This window comes from Mustelus asterias, chromosome X, assembly GCF_964213995.1.
Source record: "Mustelus asterias chromosome X, sMusAst1.hap1.1, whole genome shotgun sequence".
Classification (NCBI taxonomy): Eukaryota; Metazoa; Chordata; class Chondrichthyes; order Carcharhiniformes; family Triakidae; genus Mustelus; species Mustelus asterias.
The window spans coordinates 3,705,748-3,730,396 of NC_135834.1; the positions used below are offsets into that span (position 1 = coordinate 3,705,748).

Below are 24,649 nucleotides of genomic sequence, written 5' to 3' on the forward strand. Positions count from 1 at the left end.
AGAGTAAAGCTCCCTCTGCACTGTCCCCCATCAAACACTCCCAGGACAGGTACAGCACGGGGTTAGATACAGAGTAAAGCTCCCTCTACACTGTCCCCCATCAAACACTCCCAGGACAGGTACAGCACGGGGTTAGATACAGAGTAAAGCTCCCTCTACACTGTCCCCATCAAACACTCCCAGGACAGGTACAGCACGGGGTTAGATACAGAGTAAAGCTCCCTCTACACTGTCCCCCATCAAACACTCCCAGGACAGGTACAGCACGGGGTGAGATACAGAGTAAAGCTCCCTCTACACTGTCCCCCATCAAACACTCCCAGGACAGGTACAGCACGGGGTGAGATACAGAGTAAAGCTCCCTCTACACTGTCCCCATCAAACACTCCCAGGACAGGTACAGCACGGGGTTAGATACAGAGTAAAGCTCCCTCTACACTGTCCCCCATCAAACACTCCCGGGACAGGTACAGCATGGGGTTAGATACAGAGTAAAGCTCCCTCTACACTGTCCCCCATCAAACACCCCCAGGACAGGTACAGCACGGGGTTAGATACAGAGTAAAGCTCCCTCTACACTGTCCCCATCAAACACTCCCGGGACAGGTACAGCACGGGGTTAGATACAGAGTAAAGCTCCCTCTACACTGTCCCCCATCAAACACTCCCAGGACAGGTACAGCACGGGGTTAGATACAGAGTAAAGCTCCCTCTACACTGTCCCCATCAAACACTCCCGGGACAGGTACAGCACGGGGTTAGATACAGAGTAAAGCTCCCTCTACACTGTCCCCCATCAAACATTCCCAGGACAGGTAGAGCATGGGGTTAGATACAGAGTAAAGCTCCCTCTACACTGTCCCCCATCAAACATTCCCAGGACAGGTACAGGACGGGGTTAGATACAGAGTAAAGCTCCCTCTACACTGTCCCCATCAAACACTCCCAGGACAGGTACAGCATGGGGTTAGATACAGAGTAAAGCTCCCTCTACACTGGCCCCCATCAAACACTCCCAGGACAGGTACAGCATGGGGTTACATACGGAGTAAAGCTCCCTCTACACTGTCCCCATCAAACACTCCCGGGACAGATACAGCACGGGGTGAGATACAGAGTAAAGCTCCCTCTACACTGTCCCCATCAAACACTCCCGGGACAGATACAGCACGGGGTGAGATACAGAGTAAAGCTCCCTCTACACTGTCCCCATCAAACACTCCCAGGACAGGTACAGCACGGGGTTAGATACAGAGTAAAGCTCCCTCTACACTGTCCCCCATCAAACACACCCAGGACATGTACAGCATGGGGTTAGATAGAGTAAAGCTCCCTCTACACTGTCCCCATCAAACACTCCCAGGACAGGTACAGCATGGGGTTAGATACAGAGTAAAGCTCCCTCTACACTGTCCCCATCAAACACTCCCAGGACAGGTACAGCATGGGGTTAGATACAGAGTAAAGCTCCTTCTATTTTGTCTCATCAACTTCTTTCAGCCCCAATCTCAGTAAAGCATCCCCTTCTGAGCCACTTAAAACATCCATTTGCATTTCCCACAAAATCGATTCCCTTGATTTTTCTGAGTGAGGTTGACAATTACTGTTGGATGAGGGTGGTCTTGCACTGTGGGTTCAGTCCATGAGTAACTGGGGCAAGACTTCCCCAACCCATTTCACCTTGTCCCACCGCAAACATAGGAGACGTCATTGCCGTTTTCCCCAGAGTTAACTTTATTTATTAGTCACAGGTAGGCTTACATTAACCAACAATGAAGTTACTGTGTAAATCCCCCAGTCGCCACACTCCAGCACCTGTTCGGGGTACACTAAGGGAGAATTTGGCACGGCCAATGCACCTAATCAGCACGTCTTTCGGACTGTGGGAGGAAACCGGAGCACCCGGAGGAAACCCACGCAGATACGGGGAGAACGTGCAGACTCCACACAGACAGTGACCCGAGGCCGGAATTGAACCCGGGTCCCTGGCGCTGTGAGGCAGCAATGCTGACCAATGTGCCACCCCATGTTTTGCTTCTCTTGGTACAAGAGCTCCTAATAATGCAGTCGTGATTCGCAATTATACTTTACCTTCCAACAGACAGCAGGTTAATGGCGATCGCTGATCCAATCACTTCCTGCATGTCCGAGCCAATGATGGCCAGTTCCACCATCAGCCACAGTGCAATCCGGGGGCCCTGAAACATCCCAATGCATATACTATTAGAAAAACAACTCGCATGCATAAAGTACCTGTAACATAAAGGCAGTACTGAGGTGTAATCCAACGAAAATTGGATCACTGAACTAAAGGAGATTTTTTTTCATGGGACATGGGCGTCGCTGGCTGGCCAGCATTTATTGCCCATCTCTAGTTGCCCTTCGAGGGCAGTTGAGAGTCAACCACATTGCTGTGTCTCTGGAGTCACATGTAGGCCAGACCGGGTAAGGATGGCAGATTTCCTTCCCTAAAGGATTTTTGATTTGATTTATTGTTACATGTAGGCTTACGTGTAGGATTCCATGAAAAGTATTGTTTCTTGCGCACTGTACAGACAAAGCATACCATTCATAGAGTACATAGGGGAGAAGGGAAGGAGAAGGTGCAGAATAGTGTTACAGTCATAGCTCGGGTGTCGAGAAAGATCAGCTTAATAGTTGATTTGATTTATTATTGTCACATGTATTGGGATACAGTGAAAAGTATTGTTTCTTGCGTGCTATACAGACAAAGCATACCATTCATAGAGTACATAGGGGAGAAGGAAAGGAGAGAGTGCAGAAAGTAGTGTTACAGTCACAGTTAGGATGCAGAGAAAAATCAACTCAGTACGAGGGAAGTCCATTCAGAAGTCTGATGGCAGCAGGGAAGAAGCTGTTCTTGAGTCGGTTGGTACGTGACCTCAGACTTTTGTATCTTTTTCCCGACAGAAGAAGGTGGAAGAGAGAATGTCCGGGCTGTGTGTGGTCCTTAATTACACTGACTGCTTTGCTGAGACAGCGGGAATGGAGTCAATGGATGGGAGGCTGGTTTGCGTGATGGACTGGGTTTCATTCACGATCTTTTGTAGTTTTGTCCCATCTTGGTCAGAGCAGGAGCCATACCAAGCTGTGATACATCCGGAAAGAATGCTTTCTATGGTGCATCCGTAAAAGTTGGTGAGAGTCGTAGCTGACATGCCAAATTTCCTTCGTCTTCTGAGAAAGTTGGTGGGCTTTCTTAACTATAGTGTCAGCGTGGGGGGGACCAGGACAGGTTGTTGGTGATCTGAACACCTAAAAACTTGAAGCTCTCAAACATTTCTACTTCGTCCCCGTTGATGTAGACAGGGACATGCCCTCCACTACGCTTCCTGAAGTCAATGACAATCTCCTTCGTTTTGTTGACATTGAGGGAGAGATTATTCAGGGAGGATATATCCATGGGTAATTCTGGGAGTAACAGGGTGGGAGCAAGGAGAGAAGCCATTGCGGGACATGTTTTGAATCTGATGGGATAGGCAACACTGGCAGCAAGCAAAGGCAATCCCACCGAGCTGGATCATGACACAGTCAACTACGCTCTGCAAAATGGTAAACGCAGAATGTTCACAATGGAGGTCATTTGCCACCTCAATTAGTGCTGTGTCAATGCTGTGGCAGGGGAATAAACCCAACCGGAGGGATTCCAACATGAAACTTCGAAGTATTGCAAATCATGATTGTGGAACTTCTAAAAGAGAGACAGGGTTGGTGGAAGAGTGATTAAAGTTTAATGCAGAGAAGGGGATTCAATTCTAAAAGGGGTACACAGGAGCAGAGGACCTGGGTGAATATGTGCATAAATCAATGAAGGTGACAGGACAGGTTGAGATTGCAGTTATTAAAGCATACCATATCCTCCGATTTATTACTAGAGGCAGAGTACAAGAGCAAGTTGTGATAAGCTTGTATAAAACACCAGTTCAGCATCAACTGGACGCCACACTATAGGAAGGATGTGAAGGGTTTCGAGAGAGTGCAGAATTGATTCAGGAGAATGATTCCAGGGATGAGGAATTCAGTGATGTGGGGAGATTGGAGAAGTTGGGACTGTTCTCCTTGGAGAAGGGAAGGTCAGGAGGAGATTTGATAGAATGTTCAAAATCATGAGGGGGCTGGATAGAGAGGGAGAAATTGTTCCCATTGGTGGAAGGACCAAGAACCAGAGGGACCCCATGTACCCCGGACATTCTCTCTTCCACCTTCTTCCTTCGGGAAAAAGATACAAAAGTCTGAGGTCATGTACCAATAGACTCAAGAACAGCTTCTTCCCTGCTGCCGTCAGACTTTTGAATGGACCTACCTTGCATTAAGTTGATCTTTCTCTACACCCTAGCTATGGCTGTAACACTACATTCTGCACCCTCTCCTTTCCTTCTCTATGAACAGTATGCTTTGTCTGTATAGTGCGCAAGAAACAATAAACAATAATTTTCACTGTACCCCAATACATGTGACAATAATAAATCAAATCAAAGACACAGAATTGAGGTGATTGGAAAAAGTTTAGAAAGTTTATTTATTAGTGTCACAAGTAGGCTTACATTAACACTGCAATGAAGTTACTGTGAAAATCCCCCAGTCTCCACACTCCGGCGCCTGTTCGGGTTACACTGAGGGAGAATTTAGCACAGCCGATGCACCCTAACCAGCACGTCTTTCGGACTGTGGGAGGAAACCGGAGCACCCGGAGGAAACCCACGCAGACACGGGGAGAATGTGCAGACTCCGGACAGACAGTGACCCAAGCCAGGAATTGAACCCGGGTCCCTGGCGATGTGAGGTCGCAATTCTAACCACTATGCCACCATGCAATGAAATAAAAAGGGCTCTCACAGCGAGTGTTTCAGATCTGAAATGCCCTGATTGAGTGTGTGATGGAGGCAGGCTCAGCCGAGGCTTGCAAAGGAGAATTAGATTGTTATCTGAAAAGGAAAGATCGGCAGGGTTACCGGGAAAAGGCAAGGGAGCGGCACTAGGTGAATTGCTCCTTCAGAGGGTTAGCACAGGCATGATGATCCGAATGGCCTCCTCCTGTGATACATCCAAGATCAGTGGGGCGATTCTCCCAGGGCGTGGGCCGGGAGACTCGAGCGGAAGCCGTTTCGCCGGCTCCCCACTGGGCAGCATGGCCTCCGTGGGTTTCCAGCAGCTGGATTTCCGGTGCCACCAGCTCTGTGCCAGAGCCGATTCCCGCACTGACAGATCGGCGCATGCACAGTGTCCTGCTCGGTGCCAAGTTTGCCAGCCTCTCCAGCGGGTAAAGGCCCTGCCCACTGATTTTCAGCGTGATTCACGCCAGCGCACCCTGCAGTGCACAGAGGGTGGGAGATTCATTCTGAAACTCCCGCTAAAAGAACTGCGGGATTTACTCCAATTGGTACGCAAATTCGACACTTCGAATGTTTTTGGGGAGAATTGTCCCCAATGTCTGAGATAAGGCAAGATTTAGGATCAACATCTCTGTAGCATGGTTGAGTTCAGTAGAAAGCTGCAAAGGGGTAGATTATTATGCAAGCCATACAGAAAAACCGAGTGCAAGGAAAGCCAAGCCATGAGTTAAGTCAGGCTTCTGGGTAATTCGTCATACCTGGACACAGATATTGACGTTATACTGTATTTTACCTGTTCATATGACATTTAGTGTATTGCTTTAAATTGGTCATAAAACTGATGTTTAAGGTTACTAATAAAATATCTTCCATCATCTTCGATCGAGTCCAGTGGCAGAACTCTCTATTTAAATCAATACGGAGTGGGCAAGGAAGGTGAACCCACCCAGAAGGGGTTTTGGTGGAGAGATAGGGAGGTGGTTTAATCTATCAAGGGAAAGGTTTCATGGATAAATTGCATTTTCCTTTCAGCGCTCGGATCATACAGATAGATGCCCGTTGTGAAACGCATTTGAGGTGGAACTTTCATGGCAAGACATACCTTAGGATATTGCCTGTGGCAGACCTCAGCAAGATGCATTCCAGTTACCACGCCTAGGCGGGCAGCCAGTCGCTGCAGCAGCAGTCCTATAATGGTAGCTGTCAGCAAGATCCAGAGCAACTACACAAAGAACAAAGCAAGGTGCACATCAGTACATTCCCAGCGCCACCCTTTAAACACTGCTTCCCGATCAAAGAATCATAGAATCCCAACAGTCCATTCGGTCCATCAAGTATGCACTGACTCTCCAACAGAGCATCTTTCCCAGGCACAACCCCTCCATCCCTGTAACCCCAACACATTTACCCTGTTAATCCCCCCAATGTACACATCTTTGGGCACTAAGGGTCAATTTATCATGGCCAATCCCCCTAACCTGCACATCTTTGGAGTGTGGGAGGAAACCAGAGCACCCGGAGGAAACCCCACACAGACACAGGGAGAAGAGGCTGCAGATAGACATCAGCACTTCATAGTACTCCAAAAAGGTAATCTGCTAACTTGGAAAATTCTTACGCCACACCTGCAACAATTTTAATGTTATGTCACATGAGCAGGCTATTTCTTTTATTCATTGGTGGGACATGGGTGTCGCTGGCCAGGCCAGCATTTATTGCCCATCCCTAGTTGCCCCTTGAGAAGGTGGTGGTGAGCCGCCATCTTGAATCGCTGCAGTCCATGTTCTGTGGGTTGACCCACAGTGCTGTTAGGGAGGGAATTCCAGGATTCTGACCCAGCGACTGTGAAGTAACGGCGATATATTTCCAAGTCAGGATGGTGAGTGGCTTGGAGGGGAACCTCCAGGTGGTGGTGTTCCCAGGTATCTGCTGCCCTTGTCCTTCTAGATGGAAGTGGTCGTGGGTTTGGAAGGTGCTGCCAGTGCATCTTGTAGATGGTACACACTGCTGCTACTGAGCGTCGGGGGTGGAGGGAGTGAGTGTTTGTGGATGGGGGGCCAATCAAGCGGGGCTGCTTTGTCCTGGATGGTGTTGAGCTTCTTGAGTGTTGTTAGAGCTGCACCATCCAGGCAAGTGGGGAGTATTCCATCACACTCCTGACTTGTGCCTTGTAGATGGTGGACAGGCTTTGGTGAGTCAGGTGAGTTGCTCGCCACAGGATTCCCAGCCTCTGACCTGCTCTTGTAGCGACTGCATTTATGTGATGAGTCCAGTTGAGTTTCTGGTCAACAGTAACCCCAAGGATGTTCATCACTAAATATCACTGGCATTCTCCTCAAACATAGCGTCCAGCTAACATGCAGAGCAGAAAACCAACATTGTGTTGGTCAGAAAACACAATTCTTCAGTATGGGAGCTGAAGATCAGACCATTTATTGTGCACAGAATGTTATACAAGCGAGAGCCACTTACATACTGGGGAGTGAAGAATGTACCTTAAATCCTGCCACAGCTCCCGACTGAAGGTCAGATTCAATGTTCCCTGGGTCCAGGTAGGCAATACTCATCAGAAAGCCAGGTCCTGTAAAGGCCCAGAGCTTCCGGAAGCTAAATCGAGTCTATGGACAAAAAAGAAAGAGCAGTCACTTAAGACAGGCTGGGTTTCTAGCAGTCTATTCTGATATCAAGTCAATAAAGATGGGTGCAGGACAGCATGTTTAAGATCAATCAAGAATGAATCTGCGTTTGGCCGAGTTTCCTTGGTGTCTTGGCCAACATTCTTCCCAATACTAGAGTGAGACAGTGTTGGCTGGAACACCAGTAGAACTCCTTGCACTTCTCCAAGCGGAAACTTGACACGAGGATGTGTCCAGAGTTGAAGTGCATGACGGCTCATCCAACGGTGCAGCAATCCCTCAGTACTGTGCTGGAGTGTCAGTCTAGATTCCGCACACAAGTTCTGGGGTGGGCCTTGAACCGATAATCTCGTGATATCATAGAAACCCTACAGTGCAGAAGGAGGCCATTCGGCCCATCGAGTCTGCACCGACCACAATCCCACCCAGGCCTACCCACACATATTTACCCGCTAATCTACACATCTCAGGACTCTAAGGGACAATTTTTAACTTGGCCAATCAACCTAACCCGCACATTTTGGACTGTGGGAGGAAACCGGAGCACCCGGAGGAAACCCACGCAGACACAAGGAGAATGTGCAAACTCCACACAGACAGTGACCCGAGCCGGGAATCGAACCCGGGACCCTGGAGCTGTGAAGCAGCAGTGCTAACCACTGTGCTACCGTGCCGTCAAGGGTCAAGGGTGCGCCCGTTCGGCCAAGACAACAATCTTCTCAGTACCCTACTGTCAGATCGCAAAGGAAGGTGAAACAGTATCGACTTGATTAACTGGGCCGAAACCTAGCACAACATCTAGAAAGCGGCAAATCAAGCTGTCTAGAAACCTGCACTCTCCTGTCGGACATCTGCTCGTCTCTTCTGACGATTAACCAGTGAGAACCAGGCAGACGGACCAGAGTCTTATGAAATATATATAAACTTTTATTTCTCTATATTTTAAATAGATAAGCAGTAATTTTACTGAAATTTATTGAAGTTGGGAGTTCAAGATTCAGATGGGAATTCTGAAGAGCACTTTGGGGTACTGCAGTTTCTTGAAGCCAAGAATTTGCAAGTTGTATGAGGAACTGCAAAAATGTCTTATAATCAAGTACCTTAGCTTTAGAAAGTAAATTGTAGCATGTACACACTACTTAGTGTTCAGCAAACACTGATGGTAACCTGTGTGACGGTAAAAGCTGAGGTAGCTCAGATTTACCCAACTGGACCATCCTGCCTTTTGTGGCATTGGCTTGCAGGGCGATCTAATGCCAGCCCTCCCAGGAGGGCTGTACCCAGGGCAAGGATTGCTTGTACTCTGGAGTGTTGCAGTTCAGATTTTGGGGTGACCTAATTTACCACATAGGGGCAATTTGCGATCAAACATCCATCAGCAGGCATGGCGCATTAAACTTACTGTGGCCTTAAATAACAGTGAGAACACATCTGGTTAACCAGAATCACAACAACCTGTTCGGGAGGAACATTAAACAAAGAACAATAAGAAGTTAACAAGCCAGCACAGAGCTCAAGTAACAGAAACAGAGTTCAGCTCAAACGTTTTTGGACTTTTATCTGATACGAGAGTTTAATTTACATTCTCATAAATGACCCCTTTATGTCTCGAACATATGCTTCACCACTTCAAGTGGAGCCTTCTCCAACAGCTTACTGGGTGAATGCAATGTCTGGTCTGCCACACAGCTCGATAAACCAGCGGAGGCCCAGATTCAATCCCTGCTCCGTGCTAAATTCTCAGACCACAGTCCGGCTGGTCCAGATGGATTCAGTGGCTCTCTCCCTTGGGTCAGGAGATCCTGGTTAAGTCACGGCTCTGTACTTCACATTATTATGACTCGTCCATTTAGCTCAGGAAAGCATTGAGGTGGGACCTGTTGCTCCTGCAGTCAAATAGCCCAATCTCAACAGTATGAGGAATGTTTCTTTGGTGAAGTTATAGAGGGGGACAGCGTACTCATTCCCCAGCAAGAGCTTCAGAGGAGGAGCAGGGAGAAAGCTGGCAAAAGGACTTGAAGATAATTTATCTGAGAAGAGACATGTCAATGTTTTTTGTCTTGCACCTATCAGGACACTTCACAAGATACAGTACAAGGAGAAAACAATAATTTCCATTGTAAAGTTTTCTTTATTCGTGTCACAAGTAGGCTTACATTAATACCACAATGAAGTTAGTGTGAAAATCCCATGTATGTGAAGAGAGTGCTGACTGGTTGGCAAGTGGGTTCATTGTTCGAGGCATTGCCATAAAGAATGCACCAGTTGATGGTGACAGGCCCAATAAACTCCCAGTTTGAAATTTAAACCAGACATGTTGACCCTGATTGGTCAAAGCATCACCCTGAGGAATGAATCAGCGAATGGCTATCGCTTATTTTGTTTAGCTGAAACAAGCGCAATGTGTGCACCTGTTCCATCTGTCTGCAAAGATCAGGGCCCAGTATACCAATAGATGTAGCTTCCAGTACACACTTGACACTGTGAGCCTGACTGACAATCTTACACTGGTTGTTAGTGCAATTCTGAGCACACTGAGGATTATTCAGCAAATGTTGTCCAATCGCATCAAGGTTATCAGCCAAACTTGCAGTGTTGACGGTTAGCTGTCAGTCACCATCAACTGGTGCATTCTCCATGGCAATGCTTCTCCCATTCACAGCCCACTTGCCAATCAGCAATCCCTTCTCAAACAATTGTTGCTTCCCTTTTACTGGTCTTCTTAAGTGCCCTGTTGAGTGCAAGACCAAAAGCTTTGACATGTCTCTTTTCTCAGCAATACTCAGGTTCTGTACTACCAAACGGTTACTTATCCGAGGGGGTTAAACAACTCTCACCGAACTCTCATCTGGAATTGGGACCTTCTCATCAAGATAGGTTTGCGAGCTTTCCTCGGCTGGATCGGGAGATGCTGGCGGAGTGATGGTGCTGTACCGGAAGTGAATGTTAGCTGTGCCATCAGCTTCTATCGGTGTCTCTGAAAAGAGAAAGAGCAGATTGAACAGTCAGTGTCACATCTCAAACAGCACCCCGTTTTAAGTAAAGGAAAATCACAGAGCAAGAGGACAACATTCGCACGGGCAATTCTAATCGCCCATCATCAGAATGCGAACAGTCAACCGTGTAGCATAGGCTAAGAGCCACCTTTAAGTCAGACGTTAAAGGGGCAGTAGGTTTCTAATATTAATAGGGCAGCATTTGCCATTTTCTTGCATTAGCCAATGAATTGCCCAATTTATTAAATTCATTTTCACAATGGAGCACAGTGGAATTTGATCTCTTGGTCTGTGGGGATGTAAAGCCAGCACAGGAGCCTCCAAGCTCCCAACATCATCCCTTCCATCTGGTCACAGAGGTTCCTCATAACATCGAATCCCATGGGATCCAGGAGAAATTTCCCGGAAAGCCTTGGTACAGAACTTTAACTTCCTACCAATAGAAACTTCCAGCAGTACAGTCAACCCCAATGTGATAACCCACTGTACCCAGTCCCAGAGTGAGAAAGGACAGTGTGATAACCCACTGTACCCAGTCCCAGAGTGTGAAAGGACAGTGTGATAACTCACTGTACCCAGTCCCAGAGTGAGAAAGGACAGTGTGATAACCCACTGTACCCAGTCCCAGTGTGAAAGGACAGTGTGATAACCCACTGTACCCAGTACCAGAGTGTGAAAGGACAGTGTGATAACCCGCTGTACCCAGTCCCAGAGTGTGAAAGGACAGTGTGATAACCCACTGTACCCAGTTCCAGAGTGTGAAAGGACAGTGTGATAACCCACTGTACCCAGTCCCAGAGTGTGAAAGGACAGTGTGATAACCCACTGTACCCAGTCCCAGAGTGTGAAAGGACAGTGTGATAACTCACTGTACCCAGTCCCAGAGTGTGAAAGGACAGTGTGATAACTCACTGTACCCAGTCCCAGAGTGTGAAAGGACAGTGTGAAAACCCACTGTACCCACAGACCCAGAGTGTGAAAGGACAGTGTGATAACCCACTGTCCTACCCAGTCCCAGAGTGTGAAAGGACAGTGTGAAAACCCACTGTACCTAGTCCCAGAGTGTGAAAGGACAGTGTGATAACCCACTGTCCTACCCAGTCCCAGAGTGTGAAAGGACAGTGTGAAAACCCACTGTACCTAGTCCCAGAGTGTGAAAGGACAGTGTGATCACCCACAGTACCCAGTCCCAGAGTGTGAAAGGACAGTGATAACCCACTGTACCCAGTCCCAGAGTGTGAAAGGACAGTGTGATAACCCACTGTACCCAGTCCCAGAGTGTGAAAGGACAGTGTGATAACTCACTGTACCCAGTCCCAGAGTGTGAAAGGACAGTGTGATAACTCACTGTACCCAGTCCCAGAGTGTGAAAGGACAGTGTGATAACCCACTGTACCCAGTCCCAGAGTGTGAAAGGACAGTGTGAAAACCCACTGTACCCACAGTCCCAGAGTGTGAAAGGACAGTGTGATAACCCACTGTACCCAGTCCCAGAGTGTGAAAGGACAGTGTGAAAACCCACTGTACCCACAGCCCCAGAGTGTGAAAGGACAGTGTGATAACCCACTGTCCTACCCAGTCCCAGAGTGTGAAAGGACAGTGTGAAAACCCACTGTACCTAGTCCCAGAGTGTGAAAGGACAGTGTGATAACCCACTGTACCCAGTCCCAGAGTGTGAAAGGACAGTGTGATAACCTACTGTACCCAGTCCCAGAGTGTGAAAGGACAGTGTGATAACCCACTGTACCCAGTCCCAGAGTGTGAAAGGACAGTGTGATAACCCACTGTACCCAGTCCCAGAGTGTGAAAGGACAGTGTGATAACCCACTGTACCCAGTCCCAGAGTGTGAAAGGACAGTGTGATAACCCACTGTACCCAGTCCCAGAGTGTGAAAGGACAGTGTGATAACCCACTGTACCACACAGTCCCAGAGTGTGAAAGGACAGTGTGATAACCCACTGTACCCAGTCCCAGAGTGTGAAAGGACAGTGTGATCACCCACTGTACCCAGTCCCAGAGTGTGAAAGGACAGTGTGATAACCCACTGTACCCAGTCCCAGAGTGTGAAAGGACAGTGTGATAACCCACTGTACCACACAGTCCAGAGTGTGAAAGGACAGTGTGATAACCCACTGTACCACCCAGTCCCAGAGTGTGAAAGGACAGTGTGATAACCCACTGTACCCAGTCCCAGAGTGTGAAAGGACAGTGTGATCACCCACTGTACCCAGTCCCAGAGTGTGAAAGGACAGTGATAACCCACTGTACCCAGTCCCAGAGTGTGAAAGGACAGTGTGATAACCCACTGTACCCAGTCCCAGAGTGTGAAAGGACAGTGTGATAACCCACTGTACCCAGTCCCAGAGTGTGAAAGGACAGTGTGATAACCCACTGTACCCAGTCCCAGAGTGTGAAAGGACAGTGTGATAACCCACTGTACCCAGTCCCAGAGTGTGAAAGGACAGTGTGATAACTCACTGTACCCAGTCCCAGAGTGTGAAAGGACAGTGTGATAACTCACTGTACCCAGTCCCAGAGTGTGAAAGGACAGTGTGATAACCCACTGTACCCAGTCCCAGAGTGTGAAAGGACAGTGTGAAAACCCACTGTACCCACAGTCCCAGAGTGTGAAAGGACAGTGTGATAACCCACTGTACCCAGTCCCAGAGTGTGAAAGGACAGTGTGAAAACCCACTGTACCCACAGCCCCAGAGTGTGAAAGGACAGTGTGATAACCCACTGTCCTACCCAGTCCCAGAGTGTGAAAGGACAGTGTGAAAACCCACTGTACCTAGTCCCAGAGTGTGAAAGGACAGTGTGATAACCCACTGTACCCAGTCCCAGAGTGTGAAAGGACAGTGTGATAACCTACTGTACCCAGTCCCAGAGTGTGAAAGGACAGTGTGATAACCCACTGTACCCAGTCCCAGAGTGTGAAAGGACAGTGTGATAACCCACTGTACCCAGTCCCAGAGTGTGAAAGGACAGTGTGATAACCCACTGTACCCAGTCCCAGAGTGTGAAAGGACAGTGTGATAACCCACTGTACCCAGTCCCAGAGTGTGAAAGGACAGTGTGATAACCCACTGTACCACACAGTCCCAGAGTGTGAAAGGACAGTGTGATAACCCACTGTACCCAGTCCCAGAGTGTGAAAGGACAGTGTGATAACCCACTGTACCACACAGTCCCAGAGTGTGAAAGGACAGTGTGATAACCCACTGTACCACACAGTCCCAGAGTGTGAAAGGACAGTGTGATAACCCACTGTACCCAGTCCCAGAGTGTGAAAGGACAGTGTGATCACCCACTGTACCCAGTCCCAGAGTGTGAAAGGACAGTGTGATAACCCACTGTACCCAGTCCCAGAGTGTGAAAGGACAGTGTGATAACCCACTGTACCACACAGTCCAGAGTGTGAAAGGACAGTGTGATAACCCACTGTACCACCCAGTCCCAGAGTGTGAAAGGACAGTGTGATAACCCACTGTACCCAGTCCCAGAGTGTGAAAGGACAGTGTGATAACCCACTGTACCCAGTCCCAGAGTGTGAAAGGACAGTGTGATAACCCACTGTACCCAGTCCCAGTGTGAAAGGACAGTGTGATAACCCACTGTACCCAGTCCCAGAGTGTGAAAGGACAGTGTGATAACCCACTGTACCCAGTCCCAGAGTGTGAAGGGACAGTGTGATAACCCACTGTACCCAGTCCCAGAGTGTGAAGGGACAGTGTGATAACCCACTGTACCCAGTCCCAGTGTGAAAGGACAGTGTGATAACCCACTGTACCCAGTCCCAGTGTGAAAGGACAGTGTGATAACCCACTGTACCCAGTCCCAGAGTGTGAAAGGACAGTGTGATAACCCACTGTACCCAGTCCCAGAGTGTGAAAGGACAGTGTGATAACCCACTGTACCCAGCCCCAGAGTGTGAAAGGACAGTGTGATAACCCACTGTACCCAGTCCCAGAGTGTGAAAGGACAGTGTTATAACCCACTGTACCCAGTCCCAGAGTGTGAAAGGACAGTGTTATAACCCACTGTACCCAGTCCCAGAGTGTGAAAGGACAGTGTGATAACCAACTGTACCCAGTCCCAGAGTGTGAAAGGACAGTGTGATAACCCACTGTACCCAGTCCCAGAGTGTAAAAGGACAGTGTGATAACCCACTGTACCCAGTCCCAGAGTGTAAAAGGACAGTGTGATAACCTACTGTACCCAGTCCCAGAGTGTGAAAGGACAGTGTGATAACCCACTGTACCCAGTCCCAGAGTGTGAAAGGACAGTGTGATAACCCACTGTACCCAGTTCCAGAGTGTGAAAGGACAGTGTGATAACCCACTGTACCCAGTCCCAGAGTGTGAAAGGACAGTGTGATAACTCACTGTACCCAGTCCCAGAGTGTGAAAGGATAGTGTGATAACTCACTGTACCCAGTCCCAGAGTGTGAAAGGACAGTGTGAAAACCCACTGTACCCAGTCCCAGAGTGTGAAAGGACAGTGTGATAACCCACTGTACCCAGTCCCAGAGTGTGTAAGGACAGTGTGATAACCCACTGTACCCAGTCCCAGAGTGTGAAAGGACAGTGTGATAACCCACTGTACCCAGTCCCAGAGTGTGAAAGGACAGTGTGATAACCCACTGTACCCAGTCCCAGAGTGTGAAAGGACAGTGTGATAACCCACTGTACCCAGTCCCAGAGTGTGAAAGGACAGTGTGATAACCCACTGTACCCCAGTCCCAGAGTGTGAAAGGACAGTGTGATAACCCACTGTGCTCAGTCCCAGAGTGTGAAAGGACAGTGTGATAACCCACTGTACCTCGTCCCAGAGTGTGAAAGGACAGTGTGATAACCCACTGTACCCAGTCCCAGAGTGTGAAAGGATAACCTCCTTGCCTTTTACAATTGAAACTTTTCAATGACTGCAGCCACCTGTACATGTCTCCTCTGTCCAAGGGAATGATCATTTGACCAGTACAGTAATGGCCCCATTTTACTGAACTGTCCTTTCTAAAGGCTTGGGGACTAAATTACCTGCCCTTGTTATTTTAGAAAAGGATGGTATCTGTAGCTGCATGAAGCAGTGCTGTCATATGTTCCAAGTGGATGATGTGGATTTTCTCGGTTGGTTGAGGCAGTATTGAGAAGGCTGACAATACGGAACAACAGAGTGTCTGAGCACATCATGCCAATTATGACAATGAAGTAGCCATGATTACCACACAAATGAGAATTGCCAGACAGAAATGAGGCTGGGTGATTCTAATCTAAAAAAACCCAACGAACTCACCAAAATGAGGCCAAGGGGCATCGATTCCGCCCCATAAACCGCATGCCTTGGTGTACAGCAGTCATCTTCCTTTGACTAAACCAAATGAAAGTAACTGTTCCTGTGCTAGATTTAGAAACCATCCAACACGCACTCACACTGGATCTTTCCTGTGGAAAATATCCTGAGGCATAGTGGGGAGGGCGGGGGGGAAAGAGAGAGAGAAACAAATATAGGAAGGAAGAACCCAACCATGGTGTGAGAGTCACAAGATGACCAGAGGTATGATTAAATAGAACCACAGAATCCCTGCAGTGCAGGAGGATATTCAGCCCATTGAGTCTGCACCGACTCGCCGATGCAACATCTGACCCAGGCCCAATCCCCTAACCCCACGTATTTATCCCACTGATCCACCTAACCTACACATCTTTAGACACCAAGGGACAATTTAGCATGGCCAATCCACCTAACCTGCACATCTTTGGACACTAAGGGGCAATTTGGCATGGCCAATCCACCTAACCTGCACATCTTTGGACACTAAGGAACAATTTAGCATGGCCAATCCACCGAACCTGCACATCTTTAGACACTAAGGGGCAATTTAGCATGGCCAATCCACCTAACCTGCACATCTTTGAACACTAAGGGGCAATTTAGCATGGCCAATCCACCGAACCTGCACATCTTTAGACACTAAAGGGCAATTTAGCATGGCCAATCCACCTAACCTGCACATCTTTGGACACTAAGGGGCAATTTAGCATGGCCAATCCACCTAACCTGCACATCTTTGGACACTAAGGGGCAATTTAGCATAGCCAATGCACCTAGACAACAAGAAATGAATTTTGAAGAGAATCTTAATGTTGGAGTGAGGAATAGAGGCATCTAAGTAGGAAGTTGCAAAGGTAAAGGCCGACGTTTGCTGAAAATCAATAGTGGGGCAAGGGGTGTTTGAGGCATTACACAAACGGTCAGATTCAGAGGACCGAAGAGGACAGGATCAATGGCGCAGAGATCGACTGGGCATCGGAGGGATTGGAGAAGCTGGATTTTAAATGTCAAGGAGTGAAGACAGAAGTGTAGGACAGGACACAGGTGTCGGAGTTGTCAACAACTCAGAGTTTGTGGAGTTACGGCAAGCTGGCAGGGTGGGCATTGAAGAAACAGAACAAAGGCGGCTTTCAGCAACAGTGGGGCTGAGATAGGGGGTAGACAAGACAATGTTGTGGGCATAAAGAGACTTGGTTTCAGACAGGGTAGGGGCATAAAGCTCAAATCTGGATTTAATACAACCAAAGGTTCATGTGGTCTGGTTCAGCCTGAGCAGCTAGTTGGGACAGAGCCACTGATCAAGTAGAGATTATGGTGGAGTTGAAAACAAGGTTTGCCTAATATTCAATTGGAGGATTCCAATGAGGTGTGAAATTCATTGAATTTACACGGGATGGGGCTATGCAGTCCATTGAACCATGCTGGATTGTCAACTTGCTCTCTCCTCTAACCCCATTTCCCCTCACTCCGTTTACATTCTGCTTTTCAAATCCGTGGGCGAGATCTCAGGTTTAACTCGTGTTTCAGTCTCTGCTTCAGTCGCCTCTTGTGGTGAAACAGTCTCCCTGTGTGAAAGCATCGCTTCTTACCTCTCCTTTTATTCTTCCAAATCCTTAATACGTGCTCCCTTGTCAGGGTTCACCACCAGCGGAAACAATCTTTCACTTTCAACTCTCCTGAAATCCATCAGGGGCGGCTTGGTGGCACAGTGGTGAGCATTGTGGCCTCACAGTGCCAGGGACCCGGGTTCGATTCCCGGCTTGGGTGACTGTCTGTGCGGATTCTGCACATTCTTCCCGTGTCTGCATGGGTTTCCCCCCCACAGTCCAGAAGACGTGCAGGTTAGGTGGATTGGCCATGCTAAATTGCCCCTTCGTGTCAGGGAGACTAGTTGGGGTAAATACATGGGGTTGTGGGGATAGGGCCTGGGTGGGATTGTAGTTGGTGCAGATTCGATGGGCTGAATGGCCTCCTTCTGCATTGTAGGAATTCTATGATTCCAAACTTCAATTGGATCACAACTTTTCCAGTGAAAGCCCCAGAGCTGAACGCAACTAGAACCTTCCATTCCTGGTAAATTGTCACTGTTCCCTTTCTGGGGCTATCATGGCTGACCAGGTTAGTGAATCTATCGTTACAGGTAGTAACCAGCTTCTGGGAAAATTTCCACTGGAAAAGACAAGACTGAGAAGAGATTCAATCAAGGATTTTTTTTGTTTAGAAATTACAACAGGGTGACAAAGGAAAAGCCTATTTCCTCGGGGCAGAGAGTCAATAACAAGGGTTATTAACTGTCATACAGGATAGGCAACACGGAAACAGGCCATTCAGCCCAAGCCTCCTCCCGTCTTTCCTGATCTATCTCTCTATTCCCTTTCATGTCATATATGTTTTTTTATTCATTTGTGGGACGTGGGCGTCGCTGGCTGGGCAGCATTTATTGCCCATTCCTAGTTGCTCTTGAACTGAGTGTCTCGCTGGGCCATTTCAGAGGGCAGTTGAGAGTCAACCACATTGCTGTGGCTCTGGAGTCACATGTAGGCCAGACCGGGTAAGGACGGCAGATTTCCTTCCCTAAAGGACATTAGTGAACCAGATGGGTTTTTCCGACAATGGTTTCATGGTCATCAGTAGATTCTTAATTCCAGATATTTTTTTTTACTGAATTCAAATTTCAGCATCTGCCGCGGTGGGATTCGAACCCGAGTCCCCTGGATTACTGAATCTCTGAACTCTAGTCCAGTGATAATACAACCATGCCACCGTCTGCCCTCGTTTGCCCTCAAATCAATCTATAATATTCACCTTGATCACTCCACCCCTGCGAGAGTGAGTTCCACATTCTCCCCACTCTCTCTGTGGGAGCGAGTTCCACATTCTCCCCACTCTCCCTGTGGGAGTGAGCTCCAGACTCTCCCCACTCTCCCTGTGGGAGTGAGTTCCACATTCTCACCACTCTCCTTGTGGGAGCGAGTTCCACATTCTCCCCACTCTCCCTGTGGGAGTGAGTTCCACATTCTCACCACTCTCCCTGTGGGAGCGAGTTCCACATTCTCACCACTCTCCCTGTGGGAGCGAGTTCCACATTCTCCCCACTCTCCCTGTGGGAGCGAGTTCCACATTCTCACCACTCTCCCTGTGGGAGTGAGTTCCACATTCTCTCCACTCTCCCTGTGGGAGCGAGTTCCAGTCTCCCCACACTCCCTGTGGGAGTGAGTTCCACATTCTCTCCACTCTCCCTGTGGGAGCGAGTTCCAGTCTCCCCACACTCCCTGTGGGAGTGAGTTCCACACTCTCTCCACTCTCCTTGTGGGAGTGAGTTCCACATTCTCACCAGTCGCTGGGTGAAGAGGTTCCTGAATTCCCGGTTGGATTTCTTGGTGACTAATCTTATATTGATGGTGTTGGTGAGGCTCTTCCCCACAAGGGGAAACATTCTCTCCGTGTCTACCCCATCAAAACTTTTTAGAATTATAAACACCTCAGTTAGGTCACCCCTCAGCCTTTTTTTTCCAGAGAAGAGATGCCCAACCTGTCAATCCTTTCCTGATATGCAAACCCGCACATTTCTGGGATCATCCTTGTCAATGCTCTCTTTCCAGTGTCCCTGCACTAAATTGAGATTAGTGATATCAAATGAGGAGAGAGAAGTGAGGTGAAAAGCCTCTTCACAGAGGATTGCAAAGTGTTGGGATGCTTTTCTACATAGTGTTGTTGAGGCAGAGATTTGCATGACAACAATTCCCAAAGCTATTTTGCGCAGTCCTTTTTCGACTGTCCAATCCGTGCTCCCGGAGTTTTTCTGGCAATGATTCATGTTACTGCAGATATTGCTAATCAGCTAGAATACTCCCATTGCTTCACCACTGAAGATATCTTAATTCTGCTCCCTTACACCTTCGAGTTCAAAGGTGAACACCAGTCATTCTACTAAAGTTAAAGTTGGGCATCTCCTCAGATCTGACCTCATTTCGCTCACATGACTCCACTGGATGTGCAGTGGAAATTCAATCTGCCACACCTTCAACTGGCAACGCAATTTCTAACCACTAGGCTGGCATCTTACGTGCTCCATGTCCCCACGATAAATGCCAGTGTGTGCCGACGCGGCCCCCCCCCCACGACGGACGGACGGGCGCACACACACACCCCAGTTTGGTTACGTCTTCTTTAAACCAAGAGTAACTATCTCAAGCAGAAGAATAGGCAGGAATTTGGGTACAGGACAGGACAGTGGGAGAAAGCAGGGCAATGCAATTGGTTTAAAGGTTAATACAGAGCAATGGGGTGAGAGCGGTGGGATTAGTTTGGGATTGATACAGGGCTATGGGGGGGGAGAGCGGGGCAGTGGGATTAGTTTGGGATTGATACAGGGCTATGGGGGGAGAGCGGGGCAGTGGGATTAGTTTGGGATTGATACAGGGCTATGGGGGGAGAGCGGGGCAGTGGGATTAGTTTGGGATTGATACAGGGCTATGGGGGGGGGGAGAGCGGGGCAGTGGGATTAGTTTGGGGATTGATACAGGGCTATGGGGAGAGCACGGGGCTCCCCATGTATGGAACCAAAAGAGATGGGGGAGATACTAAATGGTTTTTTTGCATCTGTATTTACTGAGGGAACGGGCATGGAGTCTACGGAAATAGGGCAAACTGGTAGGGAGGCCATGGAACCTTTACAGATCAAAGGGGAGGAGGTGCTTGCTGTCTTGAGGCAAATCAGAGTGGATAAATCCCCAGGACCGGACAGGGTATTCCCACGGACCTTGAGGGAAGCTAGTGTTGAACTTTCAGGGGCCCTGGCAGACATATTTTAAATGTCAGTATTCACGGGGGAGGTGCCGGATGATTGGAGGGTGGCTCATGTTGTTCCGTTGTTTAAAAAAGGTTCCAAAAGAAATCTGGGAAATTATAGGCCAGTAAGTTTGACGTCGGTGGTGGGCAAGTTATTGGAAGGTGTGATAAGGGATAGGATCTACAAATATTTGGATAGACAGGGACTTATTAGGGAGAGTCAACATGGCTTTGTGCGTGGTAGGTCATGTTTGACCAATCTATTAGAGTTTTTCGAGGAGGTTACCAGGAAAGTGGATGAAGGGAAGGCGGTGGATGTTGTCTACTTGGATTTCAGCAAGGCCTTTGACAAGGTCCCTCATGGGAGGTTAGTTAGGAAGGTTCAGTCGCTAGGTATACATGGGGAGGTAGTAAATTGGATAAGACACTGGCTCAATGGAAGAAGCCAGAGAGTGGTTGTGGAGGATTGCTTCTCTGAGTGGAGGCCTGTGACTAGTGGTGTGCCGCAGGGATCGGTGTTGGGTCCATTGTTGTTTGTCATCTATATCAATGATCTGGATGATAATGTGGTAAATTGGATCAGCAAGTTTGCTGATGATACAAAGATTGGAGGTGTAGTGGACAGTGAGGAAGGTTTTCAAAGCTTGCAGAGGGATTTGGACCAACTAGAAAAATGGGCTGAAAAATGGCAAATGGAATTTAACGCAGACAAGTGTGAGATATTGCACATTGGAAGGACAAACCAAAGTAGAACGTACAGGGTAAATGGTAGGACTCTGAAGAGTGCAGTTGAACAGAGGGATCTGGGAATACAGGTACAGAATTCCCTAAAAGTGACGTCACAGGTGGATAGGGTCGTAAAGAGTGCCTTTGGTGCATTGGCCTTTATAAATCGGAGTATCGAGTATAAAAGTTGGAGTGTTATGGTAAGGTTATATAAGGCATTGGTGAGGCCGAGTTTGGAGTATTGTGTACAGTTTTGGTCACCTAGTTACAGGAAGGATGTAAATAAGGTTGAAAGAGTGCAGAGAAGGTTCACAAGGATGTTGCCGGGACTTGAGAAGCTGAGTTACAGAGAGAGATTGAATAGGTTGGGACTTTATTCCGTGGAGCATAGAAGATTGAGGGGAGATTTGATAGAGGTGCATAAGATTTTGATGGGTATAGATAGAGTGAATGCAAGCAGACTTTTTCCGCTGAGGCTAGGGGAGAAAAAAACCAGAGGGCATGGGTTAAGGGTGAAAGGAGAAAAGTTTAAAGGGAATATTAGGGGGGGCTTCTTCACACAGAGAGTGGTGGGAGTGTGGAATGAGCTGCCGGATAAAGTGGTAAATGCGGGGTCATTTTTAACATTTAAGAAAAACTTGGACGGGTTCATGGATGAGAGGGGTGTGGAGGGATATGGTCCAAGTGCAGGTCAGTGGGACTAGGCAAAAAATGGTTCGGCACAGACAAGAAGGGCCAAAAGGCCTGTTTCTGAGCTGTAATTTTCTATGGTTCTATGGGGCAGTGGGATTAGTTTGGGGATTGATACAGGGCTGTGGGGGGAGAGCGGGGCAGTGGGATTAGTTTGGGATTGATACAGGGCTATGGGGAGAGAGCAGGGCAGTGGGATTAGTTTGGGATTGATACAGGGCTATGGGGAGAGCGCGGGGCAGTGGGATTAGTTTGCGGATTGATACAGGGCTATGGGGAGACAGCGGGGCAGTGGGATTAGTTTGCAGATTGATACAGGGCTACGGAGAGAGAGTGGGGCAGTGGGATTAGTTTGCGGATTGATACAGGGCTATGGAGAGAGTGGGGCAGTGGGATTAGTTTGGGGATTGATGCCGGGCTATGGGGAGACAGCGGGACAGTGGGATTAGTTTGGGGATTGATGCAGGGCTATGGGCGTAGAGCGGGGCAGTGGGATTAATTTGGGATTGATACAGGGCTATGGAGAGAGAGCGGGGCAGTGGCATTAGTTTGGGGATTGATACAGGGCTATGGGGAGAGAGCGGGACAGTGGGATTAGTTTGGGGATTGATACAGGGCTATGGGGAGAAAGTGGGGCAGTGGGATTAGTTTGGGGATTGATACAGGGCTATGGGGAGAGAGCGGGGCAGTGGGATCAGGTTGGGGATTGATACAGGGCTATGGGGAGAAAGTGGGATAGTAAGATGCTCTCACCGTTTGAGACCATGGACTCCTGGATTCCAGGGTACGCTCACACACTAGCTCACAACAAATTTCCAATCTATTGCCATGGTGAGCAGAACACTACTGCTCCAAAAGGGATTCCTTTGCCCCAACAGCCCGCTTTACCTCAAGTCTGCTCCCACAGTCCTTTCTCTAACTTTTTGAACTAACTGGCATCTGTTCCTGTCCCTGAGGCTTGCAGACTGCCTCAAGAAGAGGTGATCACTGACTCTTGAATTGTTCTGGTGACCCTCCCAGAGGGTCCCACCTTTGTTACTAAGCAAGAACCAACGTAACAAGTATTGAAACATTCTGTATCTTCAATGCCACAATCTCCACAGAATGCCAATTTAACACACAGAGACACAATGATCATGTGAATATACAAATTAGAAACAGGAGTAGGCCACTCAGTCCCTCCAGCCTGCTGTGCTATTCAATAAGATCATGGCTGATCGGATTGTTAGCTCAACCCCACATTCCCGCTGACCCCCGATAACCTTTCACCCCCTCCTTAATCAAGGCTCCATCTTGCTCTGCCTTAAAAATATTCAAAGACTCTGTTTCCACCGTCTTTGAGGAACAGAGCTCCGGAGACTCTCCACCCTCTTGAGAAAAAAATTCCCCTCATCTCGGTCTTAAATGAGTGACCCCATATTTTGAATAGTGACCCTTGATTCTCTGACAAGAGGAAACATCCTCGCCACATCCACCCTGTCGATACCCCTCAGGATCTGAAAGGTTTCGATCAAGTCGCCTCTTACTCTTCTAAAGTCCAGTGAATACAAACCTAATCTCTCCAACCTTTCCTCTTGAGACAACCCGCCCATTCCTGATATTCATCGAGTAGACCTTCTCGGAACTGCTTCTAACAGATTGACACCTTTCCTGAAATAGGAGACCAATACTGTACACAATACTCCAGATGTGGTCTCACCAATACCCTGTACAACTGAAGCATAACCACCCTATTTTTGTATTCAATAAATGATAACATTCTACTAGCTTTCCTAATTACTAGCTTTCCTAATTACCTGCATATTGGCCTTTTGCGATTCATGCACTAGGACACCCAGGTCCCTCTGCACCTCACCATTTTGATAATCAGATTTTTACTCTTCCTGCTAAAATGGACAATTTTACCTTTACCCACATTATAACTCCATTTGCCAGATTTTTGCCCACTCACTTAACCCCCCTGTGTCCCTTTGTCAGTGTTTGCAGACAACAGCCCATAGGGTGGTTAATAGTGAAGATGGTTGTAGGTTACAGGAAGATATCGACAGGTTGGTCAGATGGGCAGAGCAGTGGCAGATGGTGTTTAACCCGGATAAGTGCGAGGTGATGCACTTTGGAAGAAGAAACAAGATGAGGGAGTGTTTAATAAATGGCAGGACACTGGGAAGCCCAGAGGAACAGAGGGATCTTGGGGTAATTATTCACAGATCCCTGAAGGCGACAGAGCAGATGGATAGGGTAGTTAAGAAGGCATACGGGACACTGCTTTTATCAGTCGTGGTATAGAGTACAAGTGTAGGGAGGTAATGTTGGAGCTGTACAGAGCGTTGGTGAGGCCACAGCTGGAGCACTGTGTGCAGTTCTGGACACCTCACTATAGGAAGGGTGTGGTTACACCAGAGGGGGTACAGAGGAGATTCACCAGGATGCTGCCTGGGATGGAGTATTTGAGCGATAAGGAGAGACTGGATAGGCTTGGATTGTTTTCTCTGGAGCAGAGAAGGCTGAGGGGGGACATGATTCAGGTGAATAAGATTATGAGGGGGATGGACAGGGTGAGCAGGGAGCAGCTGTTCCCCTTGGTTGAGGGGTCAGTCACGAGGGGGATAGTTTTAGGGTGAGGGA

At 48.2% G+C, this 24,649-nt stretch overlaps 1 protein-coding gene across 4 annotated transcripts in view; it reads right to left on the reverse strand.

The window, feature by feature from the left end:
* Nucleotides 1-24,649, reverse strand: part of LOC144481888 (natural resistance-associated macrophage protein 2-like) — a 113,810-nt gene that overhangs the window by 57,608 nt on the left and 31,553 nt on the right. For all 4 annotated transcript variants that reach the window (XM_078201047.1, XM_078201048.1, XM_078201046.1 and 1 more), the window contains 4 exons: nt 10,327-10,466; nt 7,349-7,471; nt 5,956-6,075; nt 2,092-2,198 (listed from right to left, as the gene is read on the reverse strand). In XM_078201047.1, coding sequence (XP_078057173.1) covers nt 2,092-2,198; nt 5,956-6,075; nt 7,349-7,471; nt 10,327-10,466 — 490 coding nt within the window. The remainder of the gene's footprint in view (nt 1-2,091; nt 2,199-5,955; nt 6,076-7,348; nt 7,472-10,326; nt 10,467-24,649) is intronic.